The sequence below is a fragment of the Corvus cornix genome, chromosome 2, assembly GCF_000738735.6.
Source record: "Corvus cornix cornix isolate S_Up_H32 chromosome 2, ASM73873v5, whole genome shotgun sequence".
In the NCBI taxonomy this organism is placed as follows: Eukaryota; Metazoa; Chordata; class Aves; order Passeriformes; family Corvidae; genus Corvus; species Corvus cornix.
This window is the reverse complement of record NC_046333.1, coordinates 6,538,865-6,566,820: the sequence shown is the minus strand read 5'-3', so window position 1 is coordinate 6,566,820 and position 27,956 is coordinate 6,538,865. Positions and strand designations below refer to the sequence as shown.

The window sequence follows — 27,956 nt, the reverse complement described above, 5'->3', positions numbered from 1 at the left end:
CAGGCCAAAATCCTAAGTAGGCAGCAGTGCAGTAACAAACTCGAAATGTAGATTTTAAACACAGACAAGCTGATGTACCACTGGAACAAGCTGCAACAGTACACATTGTAATAGAATATCCGTTTCTTTCTTAGTGAGAGGATTCAGCAAATTATGCTTCAATGCTTTTCCCCTGAGTGCTGAGCTTTAAGTTCAAAAGCATTCAGAAGCAGGCTTGAGTCCTGCAGTCTCATTTTGTTTAATTTCTAACTTAAGCTGAACAAATAATTGGTTCGTCTCAATCCCTCCATGCCAGCTAAAATCAAATTGATTTGTCTTACAAAATTCTTACTGGGCTACACAAACTGTACAAAACCTCTGCTGACACAGGTAGGACAAGTATCAGCAAGGACAGAGGAAGCAGGATTTCCTACTCTGTTAAGATTTAAGCCATAGAACAAAAGCTGTGCCCATAACACAAAAACATGCACCCACAACAAGGTAGTTAAGCCCTGGAACAGGATGCCCAGGTGTTCAGGAACCTCCATGCACAGAAACTTGACTGGCCCTGAGCAAACAGAGGTGATTTTGAAGTGAGCCCTGCACTACAGAAGAGTCTGGACCAGAAATCTCCAGAGGTCCCTTCACATTCAGTGTATGTGATCCCACAGACACTGACATATAAATGCCAAACCAACCTCATGAGATGAAGTGGGGGAGTAAATCAGGACAACCACAAACATTAATAAAGATGTTAACAGCTTTTATTTCACTGGTGCAAGGCCCATGTGTCATCCACCACTCACCAACAGCAAAACAAAACATTATCTCCTAAAAAACAGTTTCAGAAAATTCAAAACAAAGTAACAGTGTCTATAATAAATTTCGTACAATACTGTAAATCACTTTGTATCATCCAAACATGAACAGATCAGTTTCTATCATAAATGGCTTATTATTTTCCCCCCAAAAATATTGGGGGGGGGGCACAACTCCAATACATGCCTCACACCTGGAACTGCATAACACCACTCCATGACATTGATAGCTGTTCGTGCTTAGAACTAGGCATCAATTCACCCTAGCAATATCATAAAATACAAAATGGTATGAAAACCTACATTTACAAGGTACTGTCCCAATCCTGCAATCTATTCCATTTGGGTAGGTACCTGTATCCATTCCAACTCTCCTAAAGGCAAAGTGGTATTTAGTGCTCCATTGCTAAAGGTTTGATTGCAAACTCAGGGCACAAGTGGGAAAGGTTTAAATCTTTCCACAAGCAGTAAAACACTGCCTTATTCTTCTAGATTCAGTTTCAGTAGTATTTGCACAACCCCCTAAACCGAGACTTACCTATTTTCAATTACCTCACATTTAGGAAGAAAGAAGGAAAGGCTCTGAGTAGTCAGCAGAGAAATGGCTCATACTGAAATGACTTGGGGCTGTAAGCTGTGCTTTAGTGCACCATGGTGATCCAAATGCCTCAGAGTTAACCACATCTTGCTTCAGTATTTACAGTATCTGCTGCTTTCCTCTGCACTGCATGAGTTTCTTCAACAGCACAGTATCTATCAGAGATCTTACTTCCATTGGGTGAACATTATGACATGACTCCAAAAACGGGATTGTGACGACAAATACTAGGGCCATACTCTTCATAGTCCTTCTTGGTGTGACACACTTGGAAAAACTCTGGCTATAAAAATATAGAACAAATCCCCCCAAAAGCATAAGAACATAAGTAGAAAAAACCAACAAATATGTAACATCTTAGCATTTCTGTAGATTGCAGCTTTATGACATAGTATTACATTTTGAAATATAATAAAATGAGAAATTAGGATATGAATACAACTAATCAAGAGAAGTTTGTCTGGTCATAAGACTGCTTGTAAACACAGCAGTAAGAACTCCCACTTGGCAGACAGCAGTTGCTCCCATTTTCCTGTATTTGCTTCTGTCTTGCATTTAAGACCATTGATTTGGATTTTATATTCCTGAAGTCCTAACTGATCTCGAGTGCTGACTTCAGGAATAAAGGCACTATATTGCAACTATCATATAAAAAAATACATCAGAATTATGTCAACTCATGATATCCTTACTCAAGCTCCCATTTGTCCTGTCCAAATTTTACTGAGATAAAACTTGGGTAAGGATTCCAGAATGTGACATAGTTTAGGCTGTCACAATGAAAAAGTTTAAAACTTAGTAGTCAGATCAAATACACCCAGAACTCAAAATGCAATAAAAATTAAGAACAACTTTGATAAAGACTTACTGTTGAAGCCAGCATGGAACCTCCAAACCAAACTGCATAACGCTGCATGTGATGTGTTATCACTTGAACTTCCACTGGTTTGGGCTAAGGAAAAAAGTTCATATTTAGCTGGTTTTTCAAACTTAACGTGGTCAGAACCAGACACCTTCAACCCTCCATTCACATCACTATCACACTTATTACTCAGATATGTTCCCCCTAGGAGACCAAGTCATAGAACTCTTCATGGTAACTGTGATGAAGGACACAAATCCCTCTTGCCTACTGCTCACACATCTCCTAGAAGGAAAACCAGAACTGCTTACAGTAATTTTAAGATTCCTATAAAGAGATGTCATACACTGCAAGGCTACCAGCACATTTAACAACACATAAACATATCCTACTGACTTTACAATGTGTTTTCACTAGTGAGGTGAAAACTTTGAACTTAAGTTTCTGTCACTAGTCATGTAATTAACACACTTGAAACACTTGCTTACTTTTATCCGACCACCGCTGAGTTCCTCACTAAGCCGCAATCTTGCATCCACCACTCTCTTCAAATCCCTTTGCAGTCGTCGTCCAAAGTCCCTGAACATTGTGGACCCTCCTGAGAGGACCACATTCTGTGCAGAAATTAAAGACACATTCTGTAAATCTGTCTTCAACCAAGTTTCCCACCAGCCAACACTGCAGAGGTGACTATTTGGATCTCAGCATCATTGAGAAGCTGACAAGGAGGGCAGAACACCTTAAGCATCCCCCAATTCATAGGAGGTTCATGGCTCCCCTACTTTTCTCCTTTAAATACATTTATGTAGAATGGGTTATTACAAAAGAGGATTCCATTAGAACCATGAACTATTACCCTACAAGTGCAGAGCAGCAGAAGTAAGACACTACTTCAAGAAGTTTCCCTGAGAATGTTCACAGCATGCAGTTTTAGCCTTGACAATAAAAAGGCTCAAGTCTCATCATATTACGTAGCTACAAAATTACCTGAATCTTTTTTTTAATTTCCAGAGTTCTTCAAAAAGACACCACACCTTCACAGAGAACTGCAGAACAGAGGAAGGTATGATACCTCTTCCCTTGCTTGTCTGGTACTACTTACTTTTCCAAGCAGAATCAAACGCTTCTTAGCTGGACTTGTACTTCGATTCTAAACAGGCATTTTAGGACTTCCCATCCCTAATTCTGATAACCTTGCAGCATCACAGACTAATGCAGAAGCCATTTCAAAGGCAGGGGATTCAGAACAGGACCCCTAAAGCATAACATCAGACAGGATCTCTAGAAGTTAACACTGCAAAAATGCAACTCATGATCAGAAAAAAGAACTCCATATGACTAAATTGCACATGTGCCTCTGCACAGTGCTGCAACTACAACCCCAAGTGCCAATTAGCACTTTCTAAAACCACTCACATGCCTCTGACACATGTCTACAAGGAACTTGGATCAGGAGTTCATCACACACAGGTCTAAGGATTCTCTCTCAGTAACATTTTTTGACATTGCAGACCAAGACTGTGCACATGAAGAAAGAATCCCTGACCCACTGTTTTCAGCCTGCACATGGATCTGAAGAGTCAAAGACATGCATAATAAGTGTTCACATTTGCAGGGTGCAGAAGTACTTGGATTTTAAGCAACAGATAACCAGGGAAGTCTTGTTTGTACCTTGGAAAGGGAGGAGAAAGCTGTTTGTTTATTCATGAGAAAAAAAATCCCTGCACATCGTAAAAACCATTACAGTAGAAAAAACTCATTTCTTCACAGCTTCAGATTATCTACAGTATAAAAGAATGCATAACAAGGCAGGTGTCCTTTAAAGAAAAAAGCACAAGTCCCCATAACGTTACTGAAACATTTCCAAAAGGAAAAGAGGACAGAGAAGAGGAAAGGAGCCAGAAATCACAGCTGGTCCTAAAGTTAAAGCAGGAGGGAGGATTCCCCCTCCTCCCCCCATACATAAGAACATCTCTTCCCCTGCATCAAAGTGGTCATGCACTCCACTTGGGAGAAGGAAATTGCTAATGGGCAAAAAAAGACAACAACCAACCTGAGTGATGAAATAGCCATTAAAAAGATGCCATCAGAAAATACTGCCTGGAGATAATGAAGCTGGCAAAGAATGTGAAAGCAATAATTCTATTCAAAGCAAATTAAACTTCAAGCATACTCCATAAAGTGGACAATGCTACCACTAAGAATAGATTCCAAAATAATCCCAGGAATAATTTTTCAAATACATGCAAGACCAATTTATACAAGTACAGAGTTAGCAGTATCATTGGGAGGATCCTTCTACTCAGTTACCATTCCAGGGTTAGAGGATAAGAAGTTACATCTTCTTCAAATTATGATTATTCAAGTACTTCTACACACTGAAATCAGTTCAACAATAACACTGCCCAAGGAGAACAGAAGCACCAAGGTACAAATGTTGAACAGATGAGTCACCTCATTATCACATATCTGGACCAGCCAGGCTAAGCAAAATTCTGGATATAAGTAACTAGGCAACACCAACTGCCTTTAGAAGATGGTTAATTATACAGTTACAGTTCCCCCTGCTCCCCGGACTTCTTGTCAGTGCCAGACCAAATCCATGCTAACTCTTTAGTCAAGACTTTTGATATACAGCCTTCCATAAGTTCTAAACTCAGCAAGTCAGACTTCTGCAAGGTCAGAAGCCAGGTACTCCTCACTTACAATGAAAGCAGAATCCACATTCATTCCCCACCCCTCAAATACCACACCCACCACTTACAAAGGATACAGTAACAGTGAGAAAAGATAGGCACATTAAAAAAAAACAAAAACGAACCCCAAAAAACAACCAAGGGAGCACCACCCACCTCACCTCCCAAATGTATTCGCTAGAATAAATCTGAGTAATTCCAGTAACTGCTTAAAAAAATCATAAAAATGAAGCACGCTAAATATGACTGTGGAGAAAGCTTACTAGAAACGTTTGGGTTTTCAGCCTGTCAGGGAATCCTCTGACCTCCCAGAAAAAGACATCAAAGAAGTTAGGCTTTAAGTATCTGTTTCCAGCTGATTCCTTTAAAGAAGACTTCTTCTGATCTTACTCTGCTCAAACACACTTCAGCTGGTTTAACAGCTCCGAGCAGCCCCCATGTTTCTCAGCTAATACCAATTATCATACCTACTGATGGAAAGAACCTCCAGCTGGTTTTCACTTTTATAGGTAACTGGCTGCACATTTAAGTTGTTTTGAAATAATGTGTTCCCTTAACAGAGAGGGATGAAGCCCTTCCACACACCTGAAAAAGTTCACTGCAACAAGCAAATAAATGAAAGTGGCCTGTTTCTGGAAGTAGACCAGGAGAGTGGATGCCAATCACAGAATCATTAAGGGTGGAAAAGACCTCTAAGGTCATCGAGATCATCTCAGACGGGTGGCAAGAAATTTCCCCCTTCTCATCAGCACCTTTTGCTTCTCTTGCGAACTCTGTGGTACTGAGTTTCTCCTCGTACCATTTCTGGTATTATGCCTGTACAATGTAACGCTGCAGAGACATGAAATTACCCAACAAAGCAACCCAGCTCGTACAACAGAAATCTCTGACTAAATCAAGCTCACATAAAATCCCGAAGAGTGAAACTAGCTCCTGAAGAACTCAGCACTACCAAACACAAGGTGCTGAATTGGTTTGTGCATCTTCTCACTGCACTGTGGTGTGAGCACACTCTCAGCTGGACACATCAGACTTTGCAGCACCAAGCTGAAAAGCATCCCCTGCTTTTCTGGCAAGTAAGAACAACACATCCCATTTTCCCTTCTTTCCAACTGACAGCCTGAATTAAAAGTTAACATGACACAACCAGACCACCTGACACATGTAATTAGATCAATATATGACTGTTAATAAAAATTATTATGGGCAAAACCAGGAAGGTTCGCAAGCTGAAGCCAAGCACTTCCTTAGCAAGTGAATCAATTAACCTGCATGTTTCTGTTAATTTGGTTAAAACAGGGCACTATTTGCCAACATGGTATGGAAAGTATAAGAATAAATACTGTTCATACCAAACAACAAATATAATACAAAGAAGTGAATTTATTGTGAGAAACATTACTTTTCAAATACATTTACTTCTAATGATAAAGAAACCATTTCTTTTTCCTTAAAATCATGATTTTTAACATTCATTTCACATTTCAAGTAATAGCATGAGATTTCAGCATGACTTATGGTTGTGCCATTCTGCAGAAATATGCCTCAATTTCAAAAGAAACCAGAAAACCTTGCAGATGCACTGAGCCATTGTTAAACCAACTAGGAGGAGTAATCTTATAAATTTATTTACAGCTGTGATAGGAATAAGCAGGGCTTCTCCTCAGTGCTCCTGTGCTGCACTGACAGAGTTAAGCACCTGGGGCTTCCACTTGACCACCACAAGAATGCAGCAGGAATGCCATTCCTTTCCCATGTCCTGTCATGGTGCCAGCAGATGCCATGGACTGGTAGCCTCTCCACCCTTCCCAAACCCCCAGAGCCTCCCCACTCTGCTCTGGGTCAGTAACAGAGAATTTCTGTGGTGCTGGAGCACAGATCAGCAAAGCCAGTCGAACAGTGCCATCTACCCACCACACTGTGCAGCTGGAGCTGCTCTCACACCAAGTGTTTCTATTTATCAGCAACTGAAGTCAGAAGTGATAACAGGGGGTTTTTACCACCCCGTTAACCTCCTGGACCTCTCCAGTCTTTGAGGATGGGCTCTTGTGAGTTGAGCAGTTTAACCTGCTGAGTGAACACTGACACAAGTGCAGTCCAAGTCTTAATTGCACCAATGGGCTCAACTATTTCACTAAGTTCTCATTTTGAGAGAATCCACAACAGCTGCACACCCAGCTAAAAAGTCACCCTCTCTAAGGAAAAGAGCCAATATTGTCAAAACCCTCTCTCCGTGCACCTGCATTTCCGTGGAAAACCTGCATAATTCATCAACAATATAACACCACACTGGCCAGCATCCTACAGTCCCCACCTCATGCAGTGTTTTCAACTTGAGAAGTTGGCTTGAAAGGTTAAGGATGTTGTCATTTGATTCAGCATGATCTGAATCATGAATACTTAAACATGCTTGGTATTGAATGGCCGCAGGTTATGGGATCTTGTGGAACCACACAGAAGTTGACTTCAGCTGTGGGATGGATTTTTGGGGGTGCACCTCCCCCCCACCCCAGCCCCCACTGGGATCTGAGAAAGCTCATTAGGCCTCAACCCTGACAAACTGCACTTGGACTAAGTCCTTCTTGAGCTTAAGAGAAACACTGTCTGTTCCCAGGTGTTTAGTGAGAACCTGTTTTTTAACAAACAGCCTTGCAAACTTACTTTCCTTGCCTGAGTAACAACTCAAGTGAAATAATACTTCTGTTATTGAACTTTCAAAGAAACTTACCAACTCAAATTGTGGCCAGGATTGAAAACTACCATAATTAAAGCCCACTCTCTACTGATCCTGTGAACAGCAGTCGAAACTGAGATCCTTTTGAGCTCCCAATTCCCAGAAAGTAAGGGGCTCCTGTGTATGTCTCAAACACCAATAATCAGATGGCTGTGCAGCCAACCAAGGTCTGTTGGTAATAACAGACAAGAACTGCTGGTAACAACAGGGACTAATGCTATTAACACACTGTGAGGAAGAAAAGGATTTGGCTGGAGAAGAGGGGCAAGGCAGATATAGGGCATTTGTCCATGAGAAAGAACCACAACGCAGTACAAGGAACAAGAGGGAGGAAGTGGGCATGGACTATAGGGTGGGATTACTACCACCGAAGGGCCCTAAAGCCCTCCAACCCATTTTCAGAAAGGCTTGAAAGAAAAGACTGCACATGGTAACTAATTTACATGGAAAGCAAGAAACCTATTTGGGGCAGAGAAACCTGTCCATAAAAAGGTACCTCCACCCCAAGCCTTGGGGGTGCCCCCAAGACCCTGGATATGTCATTGGACAGACTGATGCAGCTGGATTGATGCTGAAACCAGGACTGGTGCTCCCTTTTGCTTTCTCTCTTTAATTCCTCTTTTCCTTTTCACACTACACCCTGATGCCTTAGGTTTTAACTTTTGTATTTTTCAAATTCTGTACTGCTTAGTGTGTAACTCTTTAGTTTCTTGTAGCCTGCTATCTCATGATAGGTAGACATAACAAAGCCTCTCTGGGCCTGCTCTTCAAGGACACCCTGACCGTCCTAGGCCCAAAAAGTATAAACCAAAGAGCCTCTAAAGGGGGCAAGCTGAGGGAAATTACATAATTAAACTGAAGCTTTAATTGGAGAATTAACCCTGATATGCAAATTAACCAAACCTATAAAAGTGTGAAGAACTCGTGACCTGTCATCCATCCCGGGGTCCATCTTGGCAATGGCCTCTGGCCCTCAGGGGGTACCTTTGAAGGCCTTTCAAATAAATACCTGCCTTATTCCCTTACTCCTGTCTAGTCTCTGTTTCTAGGAGGCCTCTCAAGGCATCAACCCATTTACCCAAAACCCGCTGCTGTGTGCTTATATAGTAGGTCAGAAACTAACAGACCAATTTCCATGCCAAGTGTGTAATTTATTAAGAAAACTTTCAGAGCCTCTGACTTTTGTCATTCCTTTTGACCAATGAGCATTTATGAATCTTAGATGCTTTCCTCCCCTTAAGAGTCACAGATCTGGCTACAGAAGTCTTATCTAGGTTCTGCTGGCCCAAACACGAGGTAAGATAACTGGCCTTGTGAGAGAGATGTTGATGAGATTAGGAAACAGACATATTGCCAATAAAACTCAGAAATACCATAGGACGTCAAAAGATGGGTTGTGGAACAATGATTCAAAGGCTGCATACCACATAAAGTCTGCAAGAAGGATATTAGGTACTTGGGTATTTTCTGCAGGAACACTAAGGAAGAATCCAAATACATTGATGGAAACTCAGCTCCAAAGCACAGGGCCTTGGCTGGCTACCACTCAGCACCATGGGCAAGTGCTGAAACTGATAAACCTCAGAGAGAAAGTACGAGTGGAGTATTTCTGCATCCATACACTGTTTTAAACAATGAGAACAAGAGATGCTTGTCCCTTTGAAGCGACCTTGCTTAAAGAAGATAGCAACTATCACCACTAATAGCTGCTGATATTTCTCAGTACACTCAACAGGCAATTGTGAAACATTATTTTAATTAATCAAGTATAATGATAAACAGAAAAAGGAAAAACAAAGTCTCAATCAGTGCCAAGCCAAGGGAAAGTTATTTGTCTGCTGATTATGATGAAGCAAAAGTAACAACCTCAAATTTTAAACACCACTTTCTAAGTCAGTACCAAGCCCTACCCTATCAAGCAAAGAAGCTGTTGCTGTGAGGAAGCTTTGGTCTTTCAGGTAAAAAGCAGACCCTAAACACAACCACACATTAAGGGGCTTCTAAAGCCTTCTGCTACCTAAGCTTGAAGCCACTGAAGACATCTACAGTCACAAATGAGCCTGTGAAGTAGTTTAACTATCCCTTTTATCCTGCTCCACAGATCTGCTCTGGAGTGCTACATCTTGTTCTAGATTACAGAGAGTGTTTACCAGGCAAAGAGAAGGGACTGCAAAATTTTAGTAGTTACAAATTACCCTGAGACATGACTTAGGTGGAAGTTAATGCTCATTCTAACAGGTGAGGAACGCTACCACCTTTTACATGAGCAGGCAAATCTCTGTGTGCTATTGCTTTATGCTGTTACTTCGAAAATGGTACTGCTCCTGCTCAAGCAGAAAACTGGGAACCATGGGATGTGCTGCCAATACAGAGCTTGACATGGACTATGCATGTCAGTACCTTACTTTTCACTCCTTAAAAATCAGGGACTGCAAGTACCTCTGGACTACAGCCTAGGCAGGTTTAAGGTGGCCTAACTGTTGTCTCCTGAAATATTTTCAGTTTTCATGTACATTATAAGTGATTCAACACCGACTAAAACTGCAGACAATGGGCAGGTAAAAGACAAGGCTATGAAAAAAACCAATTTGAAATCACTACTTAATAAAGCAGGGGAAGGAGGGGAGTGAGAGGGGTAAGATCACAGTATAACCCTTAAAATGGGCAAACCAAAGTGGTCAATGCACAAGAATTCACATTACAAATGTCAGATACAAATAACATCCCTGTGCCTCAGTTCCTCAGGGACAATACTTATATATGTATCAAGCCTTTACAGATAATTTTCTTTCAAAACTAAAAACCAGCAAATATTTAGTGGCATTCAGAAGTGGCACTTCATTTAATTTCTCTACAAAGTTCACATTTCTCATCATGGAGGATGTGGTATCCATGTATAGGTTTCTGATCATGATGCTGGTATTTAGTCTTTAAATAAATAACATGAATCTTGCCAGAGAAAGGCCATACCTTATATAATGGACGCCGGACATCAATGGGACAGTTCTGTATAACTTCATCAACTACATCCGAAATGGATTCCATGAAATCAGGGTTAGCAAACTAAAATGAAACAGAACAGGCATTAGATTTTTCATCCAAAGAACAGAGGGGGGAAAAAAAGGCAGAAATAAGACTGTGGAGAGATTTTATAATAGGGGACAAGTGGGAGTTTCAAGTCTTGCTCACCACTTATTCTACATTAAAACAATCACTTCTCTACAAAGAAAACGAGAATTTCTTTTTCTGCTGAGAAACTCAGATTCTCTTTCTTGGTCAGAAATTCACTGTTTACAGTTTATGCACTATGGGCCTTTTATTGCCTGTGACATGAGTTTGAGTTCTCCTGCAATATTAAACATACTATTACTATGCACTGTGGTCCTGCCTTTCCTTTCAAGTGAGATAAAAAATATCAGTGTGCAAATCAGAATGTTTCCCTGTAAAAAAAAAAAAAAAAATAAATTAATGCTTCTAAAATACTCCAGTTAAAATTCCCACCAAAAAGTTAGATTTTTTTTTCCCCAAGCCCAGGAAGTATCTAATGTTCAAAAAAGCATAAACAGTCTACAGTTTTGAGTGAAAGCCCCCACCAATGACAATGCAAACATCAATAGAGTGCTAATGTGAATTTCTGCATTTATGAATACTAGAGAGTCAAGAGTTGCTAATGCTAGAAAACATTTTAGTGGCATTTTTCCACTTAAAACTTAACATAAGCTTTAAAGAAAAGAACTGATAATAGCCCACATTTTTTTCCTTTCAGAGATTAAACTCTGAAAAATTAAATTAATTACCAGTATATAATAATATATTATTCTGGATATATTATAAGCTTTTCCAAAGGGGTAGAAGTACATGGGATTTACATTCAAAGCAAGATGAGGTATCTACCTGGATGAACAAATAACAACAGTCAAACATAACAAGCATACACTGAACTGAGAGAAAATTAGCAAAGGAAGTTGGCTTGGAGCTCAGAAGCCCTAAGGATGATGGGGCACTCCCCAAGAATTCAAGCTAACCTCCACAGTAAGAATTAATCATGCAAGAAGCAAAACCATGAAGCCACATAAACCAAAAGAGAAGCAAGCAGCCGTGCTGCTGCACACAGAGTTTTCATCTGAATGAGCTACAGCCTGAAAACTCCTGAGTTCTCCACAAAGATATTGATAAAACAGAAGGGAAAAAGAAATAAGTAGAAGTGAGAGGCAGGGTATAACATCGTCCCAGAACAGGAGCAAGAGAACTGAATGTAAAATTGCAGTCTACTAGCTAATACAATATGGTTGGAGAATGGCAAATAAAATACCTAATTTAAAAAGTGGAGAAATAATCTGGATAACCACAAACCCCAAGACCTAACTTCAGGAGTAGTAAAGACTTCAGGACAAATTCTGTAAACTGAAAATAGGAAAACATTACAAGACAGCTTTACTGAAGGCAGCTTTTACTTAGCTAAGCTGATACCCTTTCAAGTGAGGAGTTAATGAAACACAACAAGAAATTCTCTTTGGATGCTGTACACATCATCTACTATGTTTTTCTTGTCTAGGAAGTCAGTTCAGGTTCAGGTGTTTTTTTCAATACAGAGTAAAGAAACTATCAAGAAATGAAATACATGGAAATTGGTCCTTCATCCTGTTCCCAACAGTCTTTTCAGAGACTTATGGAAAGAGGAGCTCTTAAAATGATGTCTGACATGGGATTCAATGCTTCTCTGTTAAATCACACGGGTAAACAGCAGGGAAGAAAAACTATTTAACCCAGAGATTAAATATTGGCAAGAGATCAGATGGCTACAAACTGACCACAGAAGATTAAAGCAGGAATTTAGACAAAAGGTGACAGAGAGAAGTTTTTTAATATTCTTAAATAGGAGGAGGGTAGGAAAAGGGAAACCTCACCAGTGTTAATGTAGATTTCAATAGAAGTTTTTAACAGTATTACAGACTATGAGTGCCTGCATCAATTCAATCAAGTGTGCAGGAATGGAGAGGACTGTATTAAAACTTGACTCCTTCCTCTCCACAATATCCTGAAACTCACTCAAACTGAACTACCAAAAATCAGACAGATGAGGTACAGTAATCTTTCCCAAAATTGTACATCCTACTTATGACCACACCAACAGAGATTTCAATGGACTTCCTTCAAGAATAAATTTATCATCCATGCATTGTAAACTGATTCAGTATCAAAAGTCTGCATCCAATATTTAAAATATCATCAACGCAATGCTGAGTAGTGCCCAAAGGGATTGGCAGCAAAGTATAAAGGAAGACTTGTTTAAACTGACACTGAAAGAAAGAGGAAAATACTACATAAAAACTGTGAATTCAAACAACTTCTTCTCAAGTTCAGATTGCATTTAAAGGAACAGAACAAGATGTTTTAAACATCAGCCTGGACATCAGAAAAACACTTCTCTGCTGTGCTGAAGTCACCTGTGAGCGCACCTTGTTCAGGAGACTCACTGGCCCCTCACTGCCACGGGATGGCGCCCAGGCACCGGGAATGGCACAACTTAGCACAGCTATTCCCTGTTCTTACCTCGGGATGAAAGAAGATTTCGGGTCCGAGGAACCTCTCGTAACCCACATCGATAACAAACTTGGTTTTGTTGATGGCGTTGATGCCCGTGTACTGTTTGATCCACTTGCGAGAGTCTCCGTCGTACTTGGCAAATTCCTTCACTATGTCAGGGCAAATGTAACAGTATTTCTCCTGTTAAGAAACACCATGGATTAAAAAGAGCTGAAATAATTAGTACACTGGTGAATTAAAGTGCAACACAATCAAAAAACGAAACTGTGGGCATTTCTACAGATGGAGCTACTCGAGGGACTTTCTCACCGACATGACTACTGAAGCCTCAACCCCACAAGACAAAGCACAAGCCCCATTTGCTTCCAAAGGGCTGCACATGCTGACTCAGCTACATTTGCCTCTCCCAAAATGAAAACATCACCAACAGCAGGTCTGGGACAATAAAGAAGTTCAAGGGCAAGCTTTCACTGCAAGATCAGACCCACACAATCACTCTACTTTTTAAAAATTCTATTACAAAGCAAATTTTAAACAACTCCTAAGTTTAAATGCTGATTTCATCTGCAGAACATACTCCAAACAGTCTAGCATGAATATTTTCTTCCTCTTCCTCTTACCCCCACCACTTGATTGGATAAACCACCAGAAGCTGGTGTAATTATAATACACTGCCTACATTTGCTTTTTTAAGAGAGCCACTGGCAACTTGCTAGAGCCAAAAAATTAGCTCACGGAGATTTATTATATATGTATTAAGAGATAAAGGAGGGTGTACCTTTATGGCTTTTGCTGTCTCCAGAGATTGTTCAGGAGGAATTCCTACCTCCCTTTCCCTTAGAAGCTGTTGAATAAAGTAAGTAATATCTCTACCTGCAATAGGAATATGTTTGATGCAACTTCCAATTACATAGCCTTCTGCCTATGTAGGAGGAGAGGAAAAAACATATTTAAGGGGAAAACTTACTGTGTATCAATAACTAACATTCATTTTTATAATACTCTGATTTTCTATTAAAAGTAAAATCTTTAAACTGTAAAATCACTCTAAAAATGTGCACCCCTACTGCAAAGTGGGGATCATTTTTATTTAAAGACCTTGATTACCACATAGAAACAGGTAAGGACTATCCAGTAGATACACAAGTGATAAATGGTCTTGTACAGATTAGTCAGATAAGATGATTCCTTTAAGGCATCATCAGAAAAGCAAACATAATAAACAGACTACCTGTGTTCTCTCTGAGAGTGAAAAATGAGTAGAAAAACATATAAAATTTATTAAGTTTCTCAGACACGAAAAAATAAATTAAGTAGTATCTAACAATAAGCAGAACAAAAATTAAAAAAACTACTTCCCGAATTTTTTTTTTAGGATGCATTTACTCAAAACACTGGTATTGCTGAGCCACATTATTTCACCCCTTCCTTTTTTCACACTTTTCAGAGTTTCACACAGTAAATGCTGTTTGTTCACAGCACTGCCCATGCAATAAAAATACTGAGAAGACCAGGCTAACACCAATGCAAGATGAAGTTAAAGGGAATCAAATCTTCATTTCCAAAATACCTGATCATTCAAGGACACTGTATGGTTCAAAACCACACAAAACTACATCAACAGATGTCAGTATGCACAGATAGCTCTGTATTTTTAACATCCTCACATAATTAAACTGATGAGATCAACCATGTACCTGAACAGGTATTTATACAAGTTTATAGTTGTTTCCACACAAGCAGAGTGGAAACAACAATATACAATACATCATATAAAAAGCACACATTACCAGATATATTAAACAACCAAAATACAGGATGTAAAAAAAGTTAGGATGTTTCTTGTCAGACACTGGTGGCATGCAGGAGACATAAACCTATGAAAATTATTGATACTAAAGAGAATTGAGGCATCACAGCAATAGAAAGTAGGGTTTTACACAGAAATAGCCTTTTAAAAGATGGTTTGATGGTTCCTTACTGTGACCTTCCTGTAGTCTGCAAGCTAAATTATTATATAATAAAGTTCACATAACGAAATACATACTTTTTCAAGGAAAAAAGTCCCAAACACCACAAAAAATTGTAAAATAAGGTTTCATTTGACACCTCTTATTTCAATCTGTCATAAACAAACCATGTCCTTGTACAAACCACTGCTGATTTCAAAGTGCATCCTACTACTCACCACGGGGATTACGTGGGTCACTCCATCACCACTATCGATGACAATTCCAGTCAGAGTCCGCTCCCCGACCTGCCGTGACGTCCAGGAGGCAGCTAAGGCCAACACTGCCTACAGCACACAGTGTTTATATTTAGAAGCAGGCAGAGTGTGCTAATTTACACTCTCAAAAAATACTGTTTCAAACATTTTAGACACATGCCTACAAAAGGCCAGAACACTGCAGTTATATTGTACTTTAGAAGAACACATTCACTTTGTTCACCTGCACAGCAATGTAAAGTCCTGGGATATTAAATGATTCAAACATGATTTCTGCAAGATATTCTCTGTTTTCTGGTGTGTTCAGTGGAGGCTCTGTCTGCAAAAACAAAGAGTTTTGGAAAAGCACCTCAATAGGATCCTGCCTTGATTAGCTTGGTATGGTAATCAAACTTTTAAAGTCCTCAGTGCACTCAAAATAGAAAATTTCAAACAGAATTTAGACAGTGTTTGAAGCTTTTCAAAAGCAGCAGCTGACCTGCAGTAGCCTGCATCACAAAATTAACAGAATGTAGTTATAATGCAGCTTTAAAGATTAGTTTTCTCCTCCCACCCCAAACCCTCTCACAGCTGAAATAAGACATACAGAGAAAAATCCTCCAGCAGAGCTACTTGTGCTTGGAATGGCATTTGGTTTTCCTCTTAAAAACTTTCCTTACCAGATCTCATTAACTCACCATTAAAAAATAGTGATCCTCAGGCTCAGCTCGAAGGTACTTAAAAATGACCTGCTCCATGAACCTCTCCATGAGATCCCAGTCTTCAACAATACCATGTCGGATAGGCCACTGCAACAGGAAAACTTGTCAACACTGGATCATGCAAGGACAAATAAACCCAGGAACAGTCCAACACCTCATCTCACATGTATCTTATCAAACCCTCCATCCTGACTTTAATTTAGAGGCACAATTCAAAGTTAGCTCCTGCTCCCACATACTTCCAAGCCAAATTCTACCTTGCAGGACTAGCAGCCAGAATCCAGACTATTCCTGTAAGTCTGTTGCAGAACTGTGTTTTAAGGTCTTTTTGTATAAATTTTATCATTTATAAAGTTGAGAATTGTACTTGGCTTCAGTATGCCTTTCCATATTATAAAAAGAAATAAAGACCATATAGGCTATATATTTTTCAACAAAAATTTCTGGCAGGGATGATGTTTACCTTTAGTTCAATATTAAGAACACAGCTGACATTTAAGTAACACAGAAGGATGTATAAAATATTATTTTTTCCACATAGTTCATAAGCCAGTAACGCTTTGTAAGTACAGGAAGTCCTTTACTAGGGTATGGAAAATATGATTCACAGAACAGCAGCACTGAAGACAGCCCTTCACAAAACAATTGTGACATTCCCTGAAGCAAAAGTATCCAACACATTTCCCAGTTCGTATGTTAAAAGGGTACACTTTTAGCAAGAATTTAAATATTCAGTGTATATCACTATTTTAATAGCTCAGAATTTTGAAAACTGAACAGCTGCACTATATCAATGAATATTTACACAAACACCAACCACACAAGACAGCACTAGTAAAACAGATATCTAAAAAAGGGTAAAGCCATGAACCAAATCATGCAGTTTTTAAAAAGCAATAAAAATACTTTATAAAAAAAGCAAACGTGTTTTGAAGGGCTGTCCAAAAGTCCTAGAACATTTTATCGTGAAAATGTGAGACTTGGGAAAAGCTGTCTAAGTCTCCTGAATGCTCACCTTTGTAGCATAGGTAGGTTTATCTATGGCTTCATCTCCTATGAAAAAGTCCAGATCATCAACACCTTTCATTACTCTCCTCTGAGCCTGGTCCCCCACTTTGGCTGACTCTCGAATTGCAATACCTTAAAATAAACCCAAAAAACAAATAAAACCAAAAAAATTTAAACAGCTAAATGCCAAGTGATGAATATTTTTTACTTAAGGATTTTTTTCCAGAAATAAAAACTGGGATATAAAAAGTACAAGTCATGTAAGGGATCTACTGACAAGACAATATAGCCGAGTTCATTCTTACTCTATCCTGCAGGATTCTGGTCACCCATCCCTCATTAATGCAAATAGTAATTCACAGAAAAAACTGAAAATGCCTTCTGTTACAGACTTCAGCAGAGTGCAGCATTCCAGTAAGCAACACAGTTTACTGAGTTTTAACTCTAGAATAAAGGGGAAGAGCACAGGAGAAGAAGAAAATAAACTGTGTATTCAAAAATAAGTATTGGAGTCATTATCCTGGTTGGTGAGAAAACGGAAAGAGGGAGGGGAGAAATCAATTTGCAGTGCTACAGAGAAATCTTTGGAGACACTTACGCTTCCCATTAGCAGCCTGCAACTACCACTAAAATTATTAGATGATGGCTGCTGTAGGCAAGAAGATGAGACAGCAAAAATCAAATCTGGGGCAAGCTAAAAATAAAAATGGAATGAAGTACTGCTAAAATGTAACCTTATTTATATAGTTTTTTTTAAATATGTCATAATCAGGATCTAAATAACATACAGCAGAAAATGCAGAGTAGGCATGCATCATCCACAAATACTACTAGCACCAAAAAATGACTCACAGGCAAACGATTCTTTTGGAAAAACATCTACACCCCAACAGGTTTACAGCTGTATAAAACAGGATTTATAGAAAATTCACAAGAAATCCCTACTATCCCACTTCTTTAACATAAGACATTTAAATCTTTACCAGTAGTTTAGGTTTGGAATTTTACAATCCGTAAAATAGTGAGACTGTACTGCAGCTACAGCTGGTGAAGAACACGTGTCCTCTTCACTTCTTCAGCCACCAATTACCTTTATAATTTCCTTATCTTTATGCTTTCTACCCTGAGTAGCTACAAGGTAGTCTAGATGCATTAATAAGTAGTTAATTGGCAAAGTTTACAAAAAGTAAAAAGCAATGTTTAACACAAATGGATGTAACATGCCATTATAGATATAAATACATAGTCAGTGCTACTATTTCTAAATATATATAGCATTTCAGAGAAACTATTAAGATGTCAATTAAAATCAAGAACACCAGAAAAGTATAACATTTTAAACAAGTTTAACACACAAAAAAAATTAAAGAGTAAATCTGTTCAACAAAAGCATGGTAAATGTGCAAGAACATTTTAATTGGTAAATACACACTCAAAAGGAACATTTTCTAATAGGAACAACTTTTTTGAATATTACACTGTCTACAGTCCCAGACAATGTAAATAAGGCAGACACCACCTGCACTTTAGTACTTAATTTGATTGGAAGCCTTCCCCAGATTATCCAGGCTGTAACCATGGTGTCAGGTAGACAGGAGGTAAATTGCATTCTGTCTACTCAAGAGTCTGGGCAGAAAAATAATGGAGATAAAAAGGAAATTGGACTGGAGTTCTCTTCATCTTTGTCATAGCAACCAAGAGCTGGTTTAATGAGCAACAGTCCAAGCTAACTGCAAACAAGGAGCTCTGTTTAGCTACACTCTAGCCAAGGATGCTAACACGATGAATATCACTTCCCAGATGGACAAGGGACTACGACAGCTGAGTTGGGAGCTGGAAGCACGTCATTTAATCCTGAAGTGCTCAGTGACAGCAGTGTATATTACAATTTGGAGGGACAGAAAAATCAACTCACATGATGGGATAATAAACTGAGGTTCTGTATTTCCTGCATAGCCAAGCTTCGTATACCTAGGGGGGAAAAAAAATGAGCACGAGGTCATTAGATGCACTTAGATGCAAAAACATGAAGAAAAAAATACTTTCAATTCTCTCTACTTCTTAAAGTGAAGATGAAACATGTATCACATGCCATGTCCACATTTTCTGGGTTATGCTTTCAAGTATCATCCTGCTGAGAAGAAAACTCAGAAGTGGTAAATATTTTAGGTGTTAATTTATTTTTCAGACAACTTCAGCTTACAAATTTTGCTAGTGTTATTTTGAACTATCAAATCTGAAAACTCAGCTCTTACTTCTTCCATCTTGTTGACCCGCTATGACAAAGGATAAGCAGGTCACATTCCACCCTTTGGTAAAAACAGGGCCATGCAGATTTTACTCTTCAGTTACCATGACCAAAGAGGGCCTTAAGACTTTACATATTTCTTTAATATCCTCAAATACAGGGAAAAAAAAAAAAATAGTACCGTGTCACAAGTACAAACCACAGCTGAGAACCCGTGTTACAGTCATGATACAATTCCTTTTCAGGCCTTGAACAAACCACTCATCTCCTCACAGGTAATAGTGTGTGGTAAAAGACAAATACTACACCAAAGCAAGCCTGCACTGATGAAATGCATTACAAACAGACAGCAGATGGTACAAAGCATTGGTCATTTCTTTCAATATACATATAATATCTATTTTAACAAGTAAAGGATCAAGAGCAAAAACGAAGGGGCAAGAAAAAACGCAAAGGAGTTTCCACATAAAGCCTAAAAATTTCTACACGGTGTTAGTGGCTGCAAGCTACTCCAGGTCTTTAGCAACTAGAAACAATTAACATCCCTGACTGTGAAAAACAGCTCTCTCTCCCAGGGGGGAAAAAAAAAAAAAAAAAGAAAAAACCCCACAACAACAACAAAACCCACTTCAGAAACAGTGTAAAAAAACCCAACCCAACTAAATTGATTGAATACTTGCCGAGACTGATGTCATTCTTGAATATTGCCATTAGCTTGAAACAGAAGTACAACAGCAGCATGATTTGAGGGAATCAGCATTGTTCACATCACTTTTACACGAAAAACCTAAAGCCATGACATTCTTAAATGAGATCAATGCTACTCTAGGTCCTAAACTGAATTTAAAGTCTTTGTCTGCATCCTATTCTCAATATTTGCAAACAATATTATGCCATGGCCAAAGCAGAGAGTTTGCATCTTCATTAGCAGCTTGAAAAGTAGGTTCCTCTTTACAGAGTATTTGGTATAAAAATACTCATTAAGAATCCCAGTTTTCTTAGATAAAGGAATTAAATCTAAATTGAATTATCAATGACCTTGGAACTTAAATATTTATACTTTCAACATCTCTTCAAAGCTATAGCTTCAATAGACTTCAAACAATAGTTTAAAAGCCATTTCCCCCAAGGCTAAAAAGACAAGGACTGTGTTTTGGAGTGTCATAGGTTAGCAAGCATAGTCCCGGAAGGGACATCCTTGCTAAGGGGTGCTTACAGTTTCCTCTGGGAACTGATAGAACCTATCAGCTGGCCAGTTTGGATATGGACAATTCTCTAAGCCACTTAAAGTTGTGATCACCTCTGTGATCCACATTTAAGAATAGGCAAACTCCCCTCCAAGCTCTCCCTCGTTTCCGGCGCTGGGACAGGTGGCTGCAGGCCCCGAGCAGGGCCCAGTGGGCCCGGCCCAGGCCCTGCTTGGGCCAGGCCGGGCCGGGCCACGGCCATCCTGGGTCGATGGACCTGTTCCAGCCGTGGAACCCCCCCCACTGCCTTGCCGTGGGCAGCCGGAGCGGCTCGGCTCTCCCCCCTCTCCACTTCGATAAGAAACATTCAACATTCCAGCTGCAAAGCTGCAAGGCCGAGGTGAGAGTAACCCTTTTATTGCTGTGAAGAGCTGAAAACCTGAGGGAAGAGAGAGAGGAGATGCTTAAAGCTGAAATTCTGTTGTGAAGCTATGGATATATCAGAGTATCCTGTTGTAATTTCATGAAGATATGGGGGGTGGAGTGTTCAACTCGTGAGCAGAAGCACCTGCGCTGAGATAGGCAGATGCTGACGCAGCTGTAATTTCATGAGAAGTTTGGACAGGGAGAGATGAACCAGATGAGGACTTTTGCTCCAAATGGGAAAGGAGAAACCTCAGTTCCTAGAGATGCTCCCAGAGATAGTCCTAAAGATGAAGATGATGAAGACCCTTTGCTCCCAGGGAAGGAGAAGGGCCTCTGTTTTTGTTTCTGAACGGCTCAACCTTAAAATTGTACCCCAAAAAACTTCAAGAGTGGACCCTCGAAAGCAGTTGCGGGAAAAGCTGCAAGTCGGGGGAAAGGACTCACACGCAGGCAGAGAGACTCCTCTTCCTAAATGGACTGAACAATATTTGGAAGTGGGCGGCTGTCTCGTTGTGATAATGTTTTCATAGCATGAGCAAGAAGAGACTTCTCTTTCTAAATGGACTGAACAAGGTTATTATGGAAGTGGTAAACAGACTGAACATCTTAAGGGTTGTCTTTGAACATTGTCAGTGGGAGAAGGGAGGAAGGTGGGGGGAGGAGGAGAGTTCTGAAGGTGGTATAATTTTTTTTTTCTTCTTTTAGGTCTGTTAATAAACTTCTTTATATTCTTTCAAGTTTGGTGCCTGTTTTGCATTTCTCCTAATTCTTATCTCACAGCAGATAAACAGTAATGAGTATTTTGGACCAAACCACTACATGGAGGCAAGGGTTTGTTGGGTTTTTAATCATCATTATAGACATATGCTTTCAGTCTAATCCAAAGTGTTTATGCACACTTGCTTTGGCTCTCAGAAAAACAAAATCAGAATGTTAAATTAGATTGATTGTAAAGAAGGCCATTACTAGTAAAAATTCTTTTTATTATTATTATTGCATAGATTCTTCACATTTTAGAATGAGGCCTACATAGGGAACATTGTTAAGACCTAACAAGCAACAACAGGAGTTCCACTGGGATTTAAGACCAGTACAGGACACTTCCTCTTATTTCTCTCTCTGAAATGAATCTTGACTAAGAACATAATAAAAACCAAGGAAAACCTTTTTTGGTTTAAAAGACCTAGTTTCAAGACTTAGAAATGACAATTAGGCAGAAACCTCATAAAAAGAGCCCTTCAAGCCTCAGTGAAAAAAACCAAAGACAATGTATACATACACATGCATGCAAATACATATATATACTTTTTAATGCAATTTTTATATATCTGTGTGCATGGATAAATTAAAAGGTTCCTGCAGTCTAACCAGAACTCATTTCTTAAACTAAAGTCTGGCCAAGAGGTGAGTTCAGTTTGCCATCTTTTCCCCCTCAACACACATGCTAAACTCACACCCACTCACAGTATTAAAAAAAGAAACACTCTGTAAAAGTCATTTTGGGCTACCAGTCTGAAAGAGCTTTACCTTCCCTCTCAAGAATGGATCAAATTTCCCTACTAGAGTAACTTGTAAAGTTACCAAACCCCTACAGCTCAGTATTTTACAGATTCATTTTTAAGCTGGGTTAATTCACCTAGTGAAAAAACTACAGGGTAAGTTTATTTCTCAGTATAACGAAAAAAATTCTCTTCAAAGAACTCATCTCACAGAAGGTAACATATGGAAAGATTTCTTTTGCGTGCCATTAATCCATGAAAGACTATGAGAATAACTAAATTCTCAGTTCAATGCTGAAGCAAAGAAGCAGTGAAACAAAACCTGTTAAAAAAAAAAAATCTATTTAGGATCAAACAAGAGACATATTGGAACAAGTAGTCACATTTCAGGTGTTTTGATAAAACCAAATGGAAGGAAAATTCAAATTTCTCCCAAGACCACTGAGAAAGAGAAGGAAGATAGATTATGCAGTTGTGCTGCTCTTCGCTATCCAGGAGCCTCAGGACATGGCAGACTTGGTCCCAGATTTCTGTTTTGCCCAGCAGGACCCAAACTCATTCCACCTCTCAAGGGTACATTAAAGTGTTTGGGTAACCCACTTCCAGGACCTCCTACAGAAAATACTCCCTCTCCTACATGATATTTCAATATTCACTGACCGGAAAGGCTCTGGACTTAAACAGTTACAGAGGCTACCTGGTCTCCAGTCCCTTCGCCAATGAATATTTAAGCATCTAAAACACAGTTTTCTTTCTCCTGGGTTACAGCCTAGCAGACTAATGGTAATACAACATCTTGTGATCTGTAAATTACAGAGACAGCTGTAGCGGAATGTGTAGATAATCAGTATTCCAACTTAATTTCATTAAAAGCAGCAATTTGTTGCCAGTGAGATAGGAACCTACTGGAAACTGGCCAAAATATAGGATACTGCACTAAAAATTAGCAGAAAACTGATCCAATAGAGTAAGGCTATTTCATGCAAGGAGATTTGGAGGACTACTCATTTTTTTTAAATCTCTGGAAATTACACATTACTGAAACAAGCAATTTCTAAAAATAGAAATAGTCTCTTCCATACTGTTTTGCCAGGATGATGAATTCGTACACAAGCCAGTTTCACCAGCTTTTGCATGAGGATTGGTCATCCTAACCGTGTTCTCTTCTGAGGTCCCACCAAGATGGAAAGATGGAAACCTTACACCAAGAAATAACTCCAAAGATATACAAATGGACTGCACTTAGAAGCAGATGCTGCACCCTTAACCACTTTAGAGAGAAGAGAGATGTTTTGGAAAATTCTTCCCAAAGTATGAGAACCAATCACGAACTCAGGCAGTTGCTTTATCCATCTGAAAACACAAGACATCCAATTTTTCTCTGTACAAGTATGCAAAAGACCAAAGCCCAAATGCACCTATTTTAGTATGTCATCACTCTCTATTGTTTTTTTGGTCCACATCTTTAAAACAATGTGTTACATTCACACAAAAAAACCCCTCTGAAAAGATAGATATGATGTGATTAAAAATAGCAGAATGCTTTGAGAAAGTCCTGTTAACAAACAAATAGCCTCTGTAAATAGAACACTTTCCCTGACAGCTAAGAGGCTGAATAACCAGGCTACTGCTGCCAGAACACCTGTGATGCCAGGCTGCCATAGCAGACTATTATCATTACTACAAATATGTCTGAGGAACTTGCAACACAAGTTCTTCATGAAGGTTTGGAAAAGCACTTTTGAAATCAAGGGATGAGAATGAAGAAGGGATGAAGGAGAAAATATCAAATAGAAAAAGAATCTATTATGTCTGCACAATTTACCCAAGAGCACCAGCAGCCACTGTAAGAATAAAGAATACAGCAGAGCCATTGGGTTTCTTGAGGAAGTCTAGCACTTTACAGGACTGAAGCCTGTGATTATAAACAACAGTTAATTAACTCAAGCTCGTTAGACACAGAACAGCAATTACAATAATGCCTGTTCACATGTCCCACATGTGGACAGGAGAGGTAATACTTGGCTAAAGCAACTCATCAGGCATCAGAAATATACTAAGAAAAGGGGAAACAGCGTGTTCTGAGGCTCCAACTATCTTTAATAGCAACATCATCAAAAAACACCTGAACCTTCAAGTTTTAACACCCAGTCCAGCTCACTTCTCCCAGAAATCAAGTATTTACCTCTAAACTCATCTGTAAGACTTTGCCAAAGTACTTTTCCTTTACTAAAAAGGAATGGCTTCATTAAAATACACCCAAACCAGAAGCACTCCTCAGTGTCTGCAAATACATTGAAGAGAGGTATTTTAAGATATCTTCGTTTTGCTCACCCACCTACTACTGTTCTGATGTCCCACAGCTAAATGCCAATTAATAAAACTAGTTATGAAGTTTAAAGCTACTTAAAACAGCAACACAGAAAGACTTGGTAGGCCTAAGAAACTAAAAATAGCATGCCCTTCTCCACAAAAGGAGTGACAGCAATGTGTAAACCGATCACGAGGAGAACCTCATGCAGAGAAAATCAAGATGTAGTGCATCAAAACTGCACTACGTCAAGTCATTTGCAAATACTAATGGAAAAAGATTATAGCAAATCATTAACTCTTTCTGCAACATATGTGAATAAAGAGTGAACAGTTTATGGCAAAGGAAATTCGAGTCATCTATCCAATAGACTAAAGGAATGTTATCCTGTCCTGAAGCAGTATGTTTCTCACTGAAGGTCTGTACCCATTTTCTATACATCTGTTCTTACTTTTTTGGAGGAATTCTGGCATTTTACAGGACTAAGGCCTGTGGTTGCAAATAACAGTAAATTAAGCCAGCTTCCTTATACACAAAACAACAACAAAACCATTCTTTTAACAAACTTCTTAAAATCCCTTACATGAAAAAAAGATGAATTAGTGGCTGGACAGAACACGTCATACAGTAGCAAAGATTTAAGTAGAAAAGTGTGTTTTATATACACAATGTCCCACAGTGCACATCTGCACATATCTTTTGCTTTCTGCTATGCTCTCTCAAGTTTTTCATCTGAAAGCCCTTTCATGAATAATTTGAATGAACTGTTTGAAGCTTGTAACCCAAAGTAGATCCATTCCAACAATAAGAAGGTTTTCAGCCCACACAGAGGAAAATTCCAGAGACTGCACATCAATGACTCAAGCTACTTCTTCTGGCTGCTTTTGTTCAGACTCATTTCATCCTGAATTCTCCAAGATAACTTATTTCACATTCAGTAGGCACTTTGCTGAAAAGTCTTCCATGTTTGAGTGCCCTACAGCAAAGTCAAGCACAAGTCCCACCAGCAGAGACATCATGCTGTCTCCTATGAATTAAGGTCACTTGGAAGCATTGAAAAACAAACGTGCATGATTTGGGGACTATCCAAACCCTTCCTGAAAACAAAACAAGATGCATGCGCCCCCCCCCCCCAAACCCCATTAGTCTACCCATGCAAGCACTAAACAGATTTTAGAAATTCTACTTCAGTTGTTATTTCTTTGAAAGGACACAAAAAGCAATTTCCTATCCTTATTTATTTTGTGTAACTGTTGGCCAGCAATATCTACTGCTAGTGTAACACTGGAATTACTCCACAAACTGAAAGCCAAGGAGGTCTTCTGCAAAAGGCAGACTTGGCATTTAATGCATTTTCTGGATCTTATAGTTTATACTGTACCCTTTTTAAAGGCTCCACCTAGACCTCCCATTTCTCTCCAGAACTACCAAGTAGCAGTCCTGTAGTACCAACAGACCTGTGGAGAACAAATACTTATAATATCTTCAGAACAAACCTGAGAAACTACCAAGAAGTATCTAAAGAACAAGCAGAATTATATATAAGGTAGAACCTCGTCTCTATTCTACTTCCAAAGTCTCCAGCTGTGAACTCCAGTATTCCCACTGAGGAAACAGAGCTGGTTTCTGGTACGCTAAAGTATAAGCAGAAACAGGCAAAAACTTCTAACACTTTTGTTGCAGTTTAATATAGACATATTTCAAAATGTGACACACTTTTTCAGGAGAATGCAATGTGGCACCACAATATTGGAAAGTGCTTCCTGTGGTTACCTAGGATTGGGGTTTCTTGATTTGGTTGGATTAGTCTGGGGTTTGGTTTTTTAAAGATTGTTTAGTTCAGGAGATTTTAAAGATAACTTTCCAAGTATGAAAGAAATTAAAATAGTGTTGCAAATTCCCTGCAGAGGAAAGGCTAAATTAATGCAATCAGTGCCACCAAGTCTGACAAGTAAAGCTACTGCATGAATAGTTACTCAAGGACCGGTGCTTCACTTCTCCTCAGAGCTGTCTGTAACTGTTGGGCCAAAGGAAAGGTATTAATTAGCAAAAGCACACCACAGATTCAGTATTACCTTCATTACAGCTCCCTCTGACACCTCCCCCACTAAGGCACAGCAGGACTGGATGCTGAATGGGTCTTCTCTAGCAGAGAGAGGTAGGACAGTCCCGCTCCTGGAACGCCTCCCAAACACAGCCTCTGCAATTCAGAGTCACTCCTGCCCTCCAAGACTTGAGTTACAAAACTTGTGGTTTGGTTAAGTATGGGATAAATCTCACACTGATCCGAGAAAGGTGAAGGGATGAGCCAATGACCAAGCGCATCACTGGAGTAAGGCAGCCCGCTCCCACCTCAGCTGAAAATGCTAAAATTGGGGACGGCTGGTTTCAAACGGGGAGAGGAAGCAGGAGCCCGCACTGCGAGGGGCCCGGAGGCAGGAGAGCTGTGCTCGCTGGGCTCTGTGCTCACGCACAGCTCCGCACCGCCAGGACTGCGCCCTGCTCGGGCATCTCCGCGAACCTTTCCAGGTATTGTCTCCGGACCGCTCTCAGTGCGGGCTCCTGGCTCCTCTCCCCGTCTGAAACCAGCCGTCCCCAATTTTAGCACTTGCATCATGCAATACTTCAAAGCCAGAGGACACAAACAAAAACGGGTCCCGAGAGGCGAAAAAGGCACACAGAAACACACACGGCGGGGACACAGCACGGCTGCCCCGCTCCGCGCTCCGGCGGGATGGAAGGGCAAAAGGGGGAAAAGGAGGACGAGAGGGATGGGCACCAGCCCGCTGAAGGCCGGAGCGGAGGGAAGCCCTCGGCAAGCCGAGAAGGCACCGGGACACACGACAGGAGCGCGGCCCCGTGCGAGGAGCGCTCGCCGGCAGCGGGAGGCGGCGGAGGGGCGCGGCGCGGAGACACCCCCCCCGTCCCCAGCACGGGGACCGGCAGCCGGTCCCCCCTGCCCGCACTCACCCGGTGCCGCCGTCGATCACGCAGGGCGGCAGGCAGCTCGCCATGCTGCGGGGCCGGCAGTGCGGGCCCTACGCCACCATCCGGGCGGCCACCGGCTCCCCCGGCACGGGCTCCATGCGGGCGGGCCCGCAGCGGCCGCCGCCAG

At 40.1% G+C, this 27,956-nt stretch overlaps 1 protein-coding gene across 1 annotated transcript; it reads right to left on the bottom strand.

The window, feature by feature from the left end:
* Nucleotides 1-725: 725 nt before the first annotated feature.
* ACTR3B (actin related protein 3B) lies at nucleotides 726-27,956 on the bottom strand. The gene is made up of 12 exons (XM_039549222.1): nucleotides 27,812-27,956; nucleotides 19,086-19,141; nucleotides 17,178-17,302; nucleotides 16,139-16,249; nucleotides 15,685-15,780; nucleotides 15,423-15,530; nucleotides 14,013-14,156; nucleotides 13,241-13,414; nucleotides 10,658-10,750; nucleotides 2,746-2,871; nucleotides 2,264-2,347; nucleotides 726-1,678 (listed from the first exon to the last, which is right to left on the bottom strand). Exons 1-12 carry the CDS (start codon nucleotides 27,853-27,855, stop codon nucleotides 1,583-1,585), a joined length of 1,257 nt encoding a protein of 418 aa, XP_039405156.1. The 5' UTR covers nucleotides 27,856-27,956; the 3' UTR covers nucleotides 726-1,582.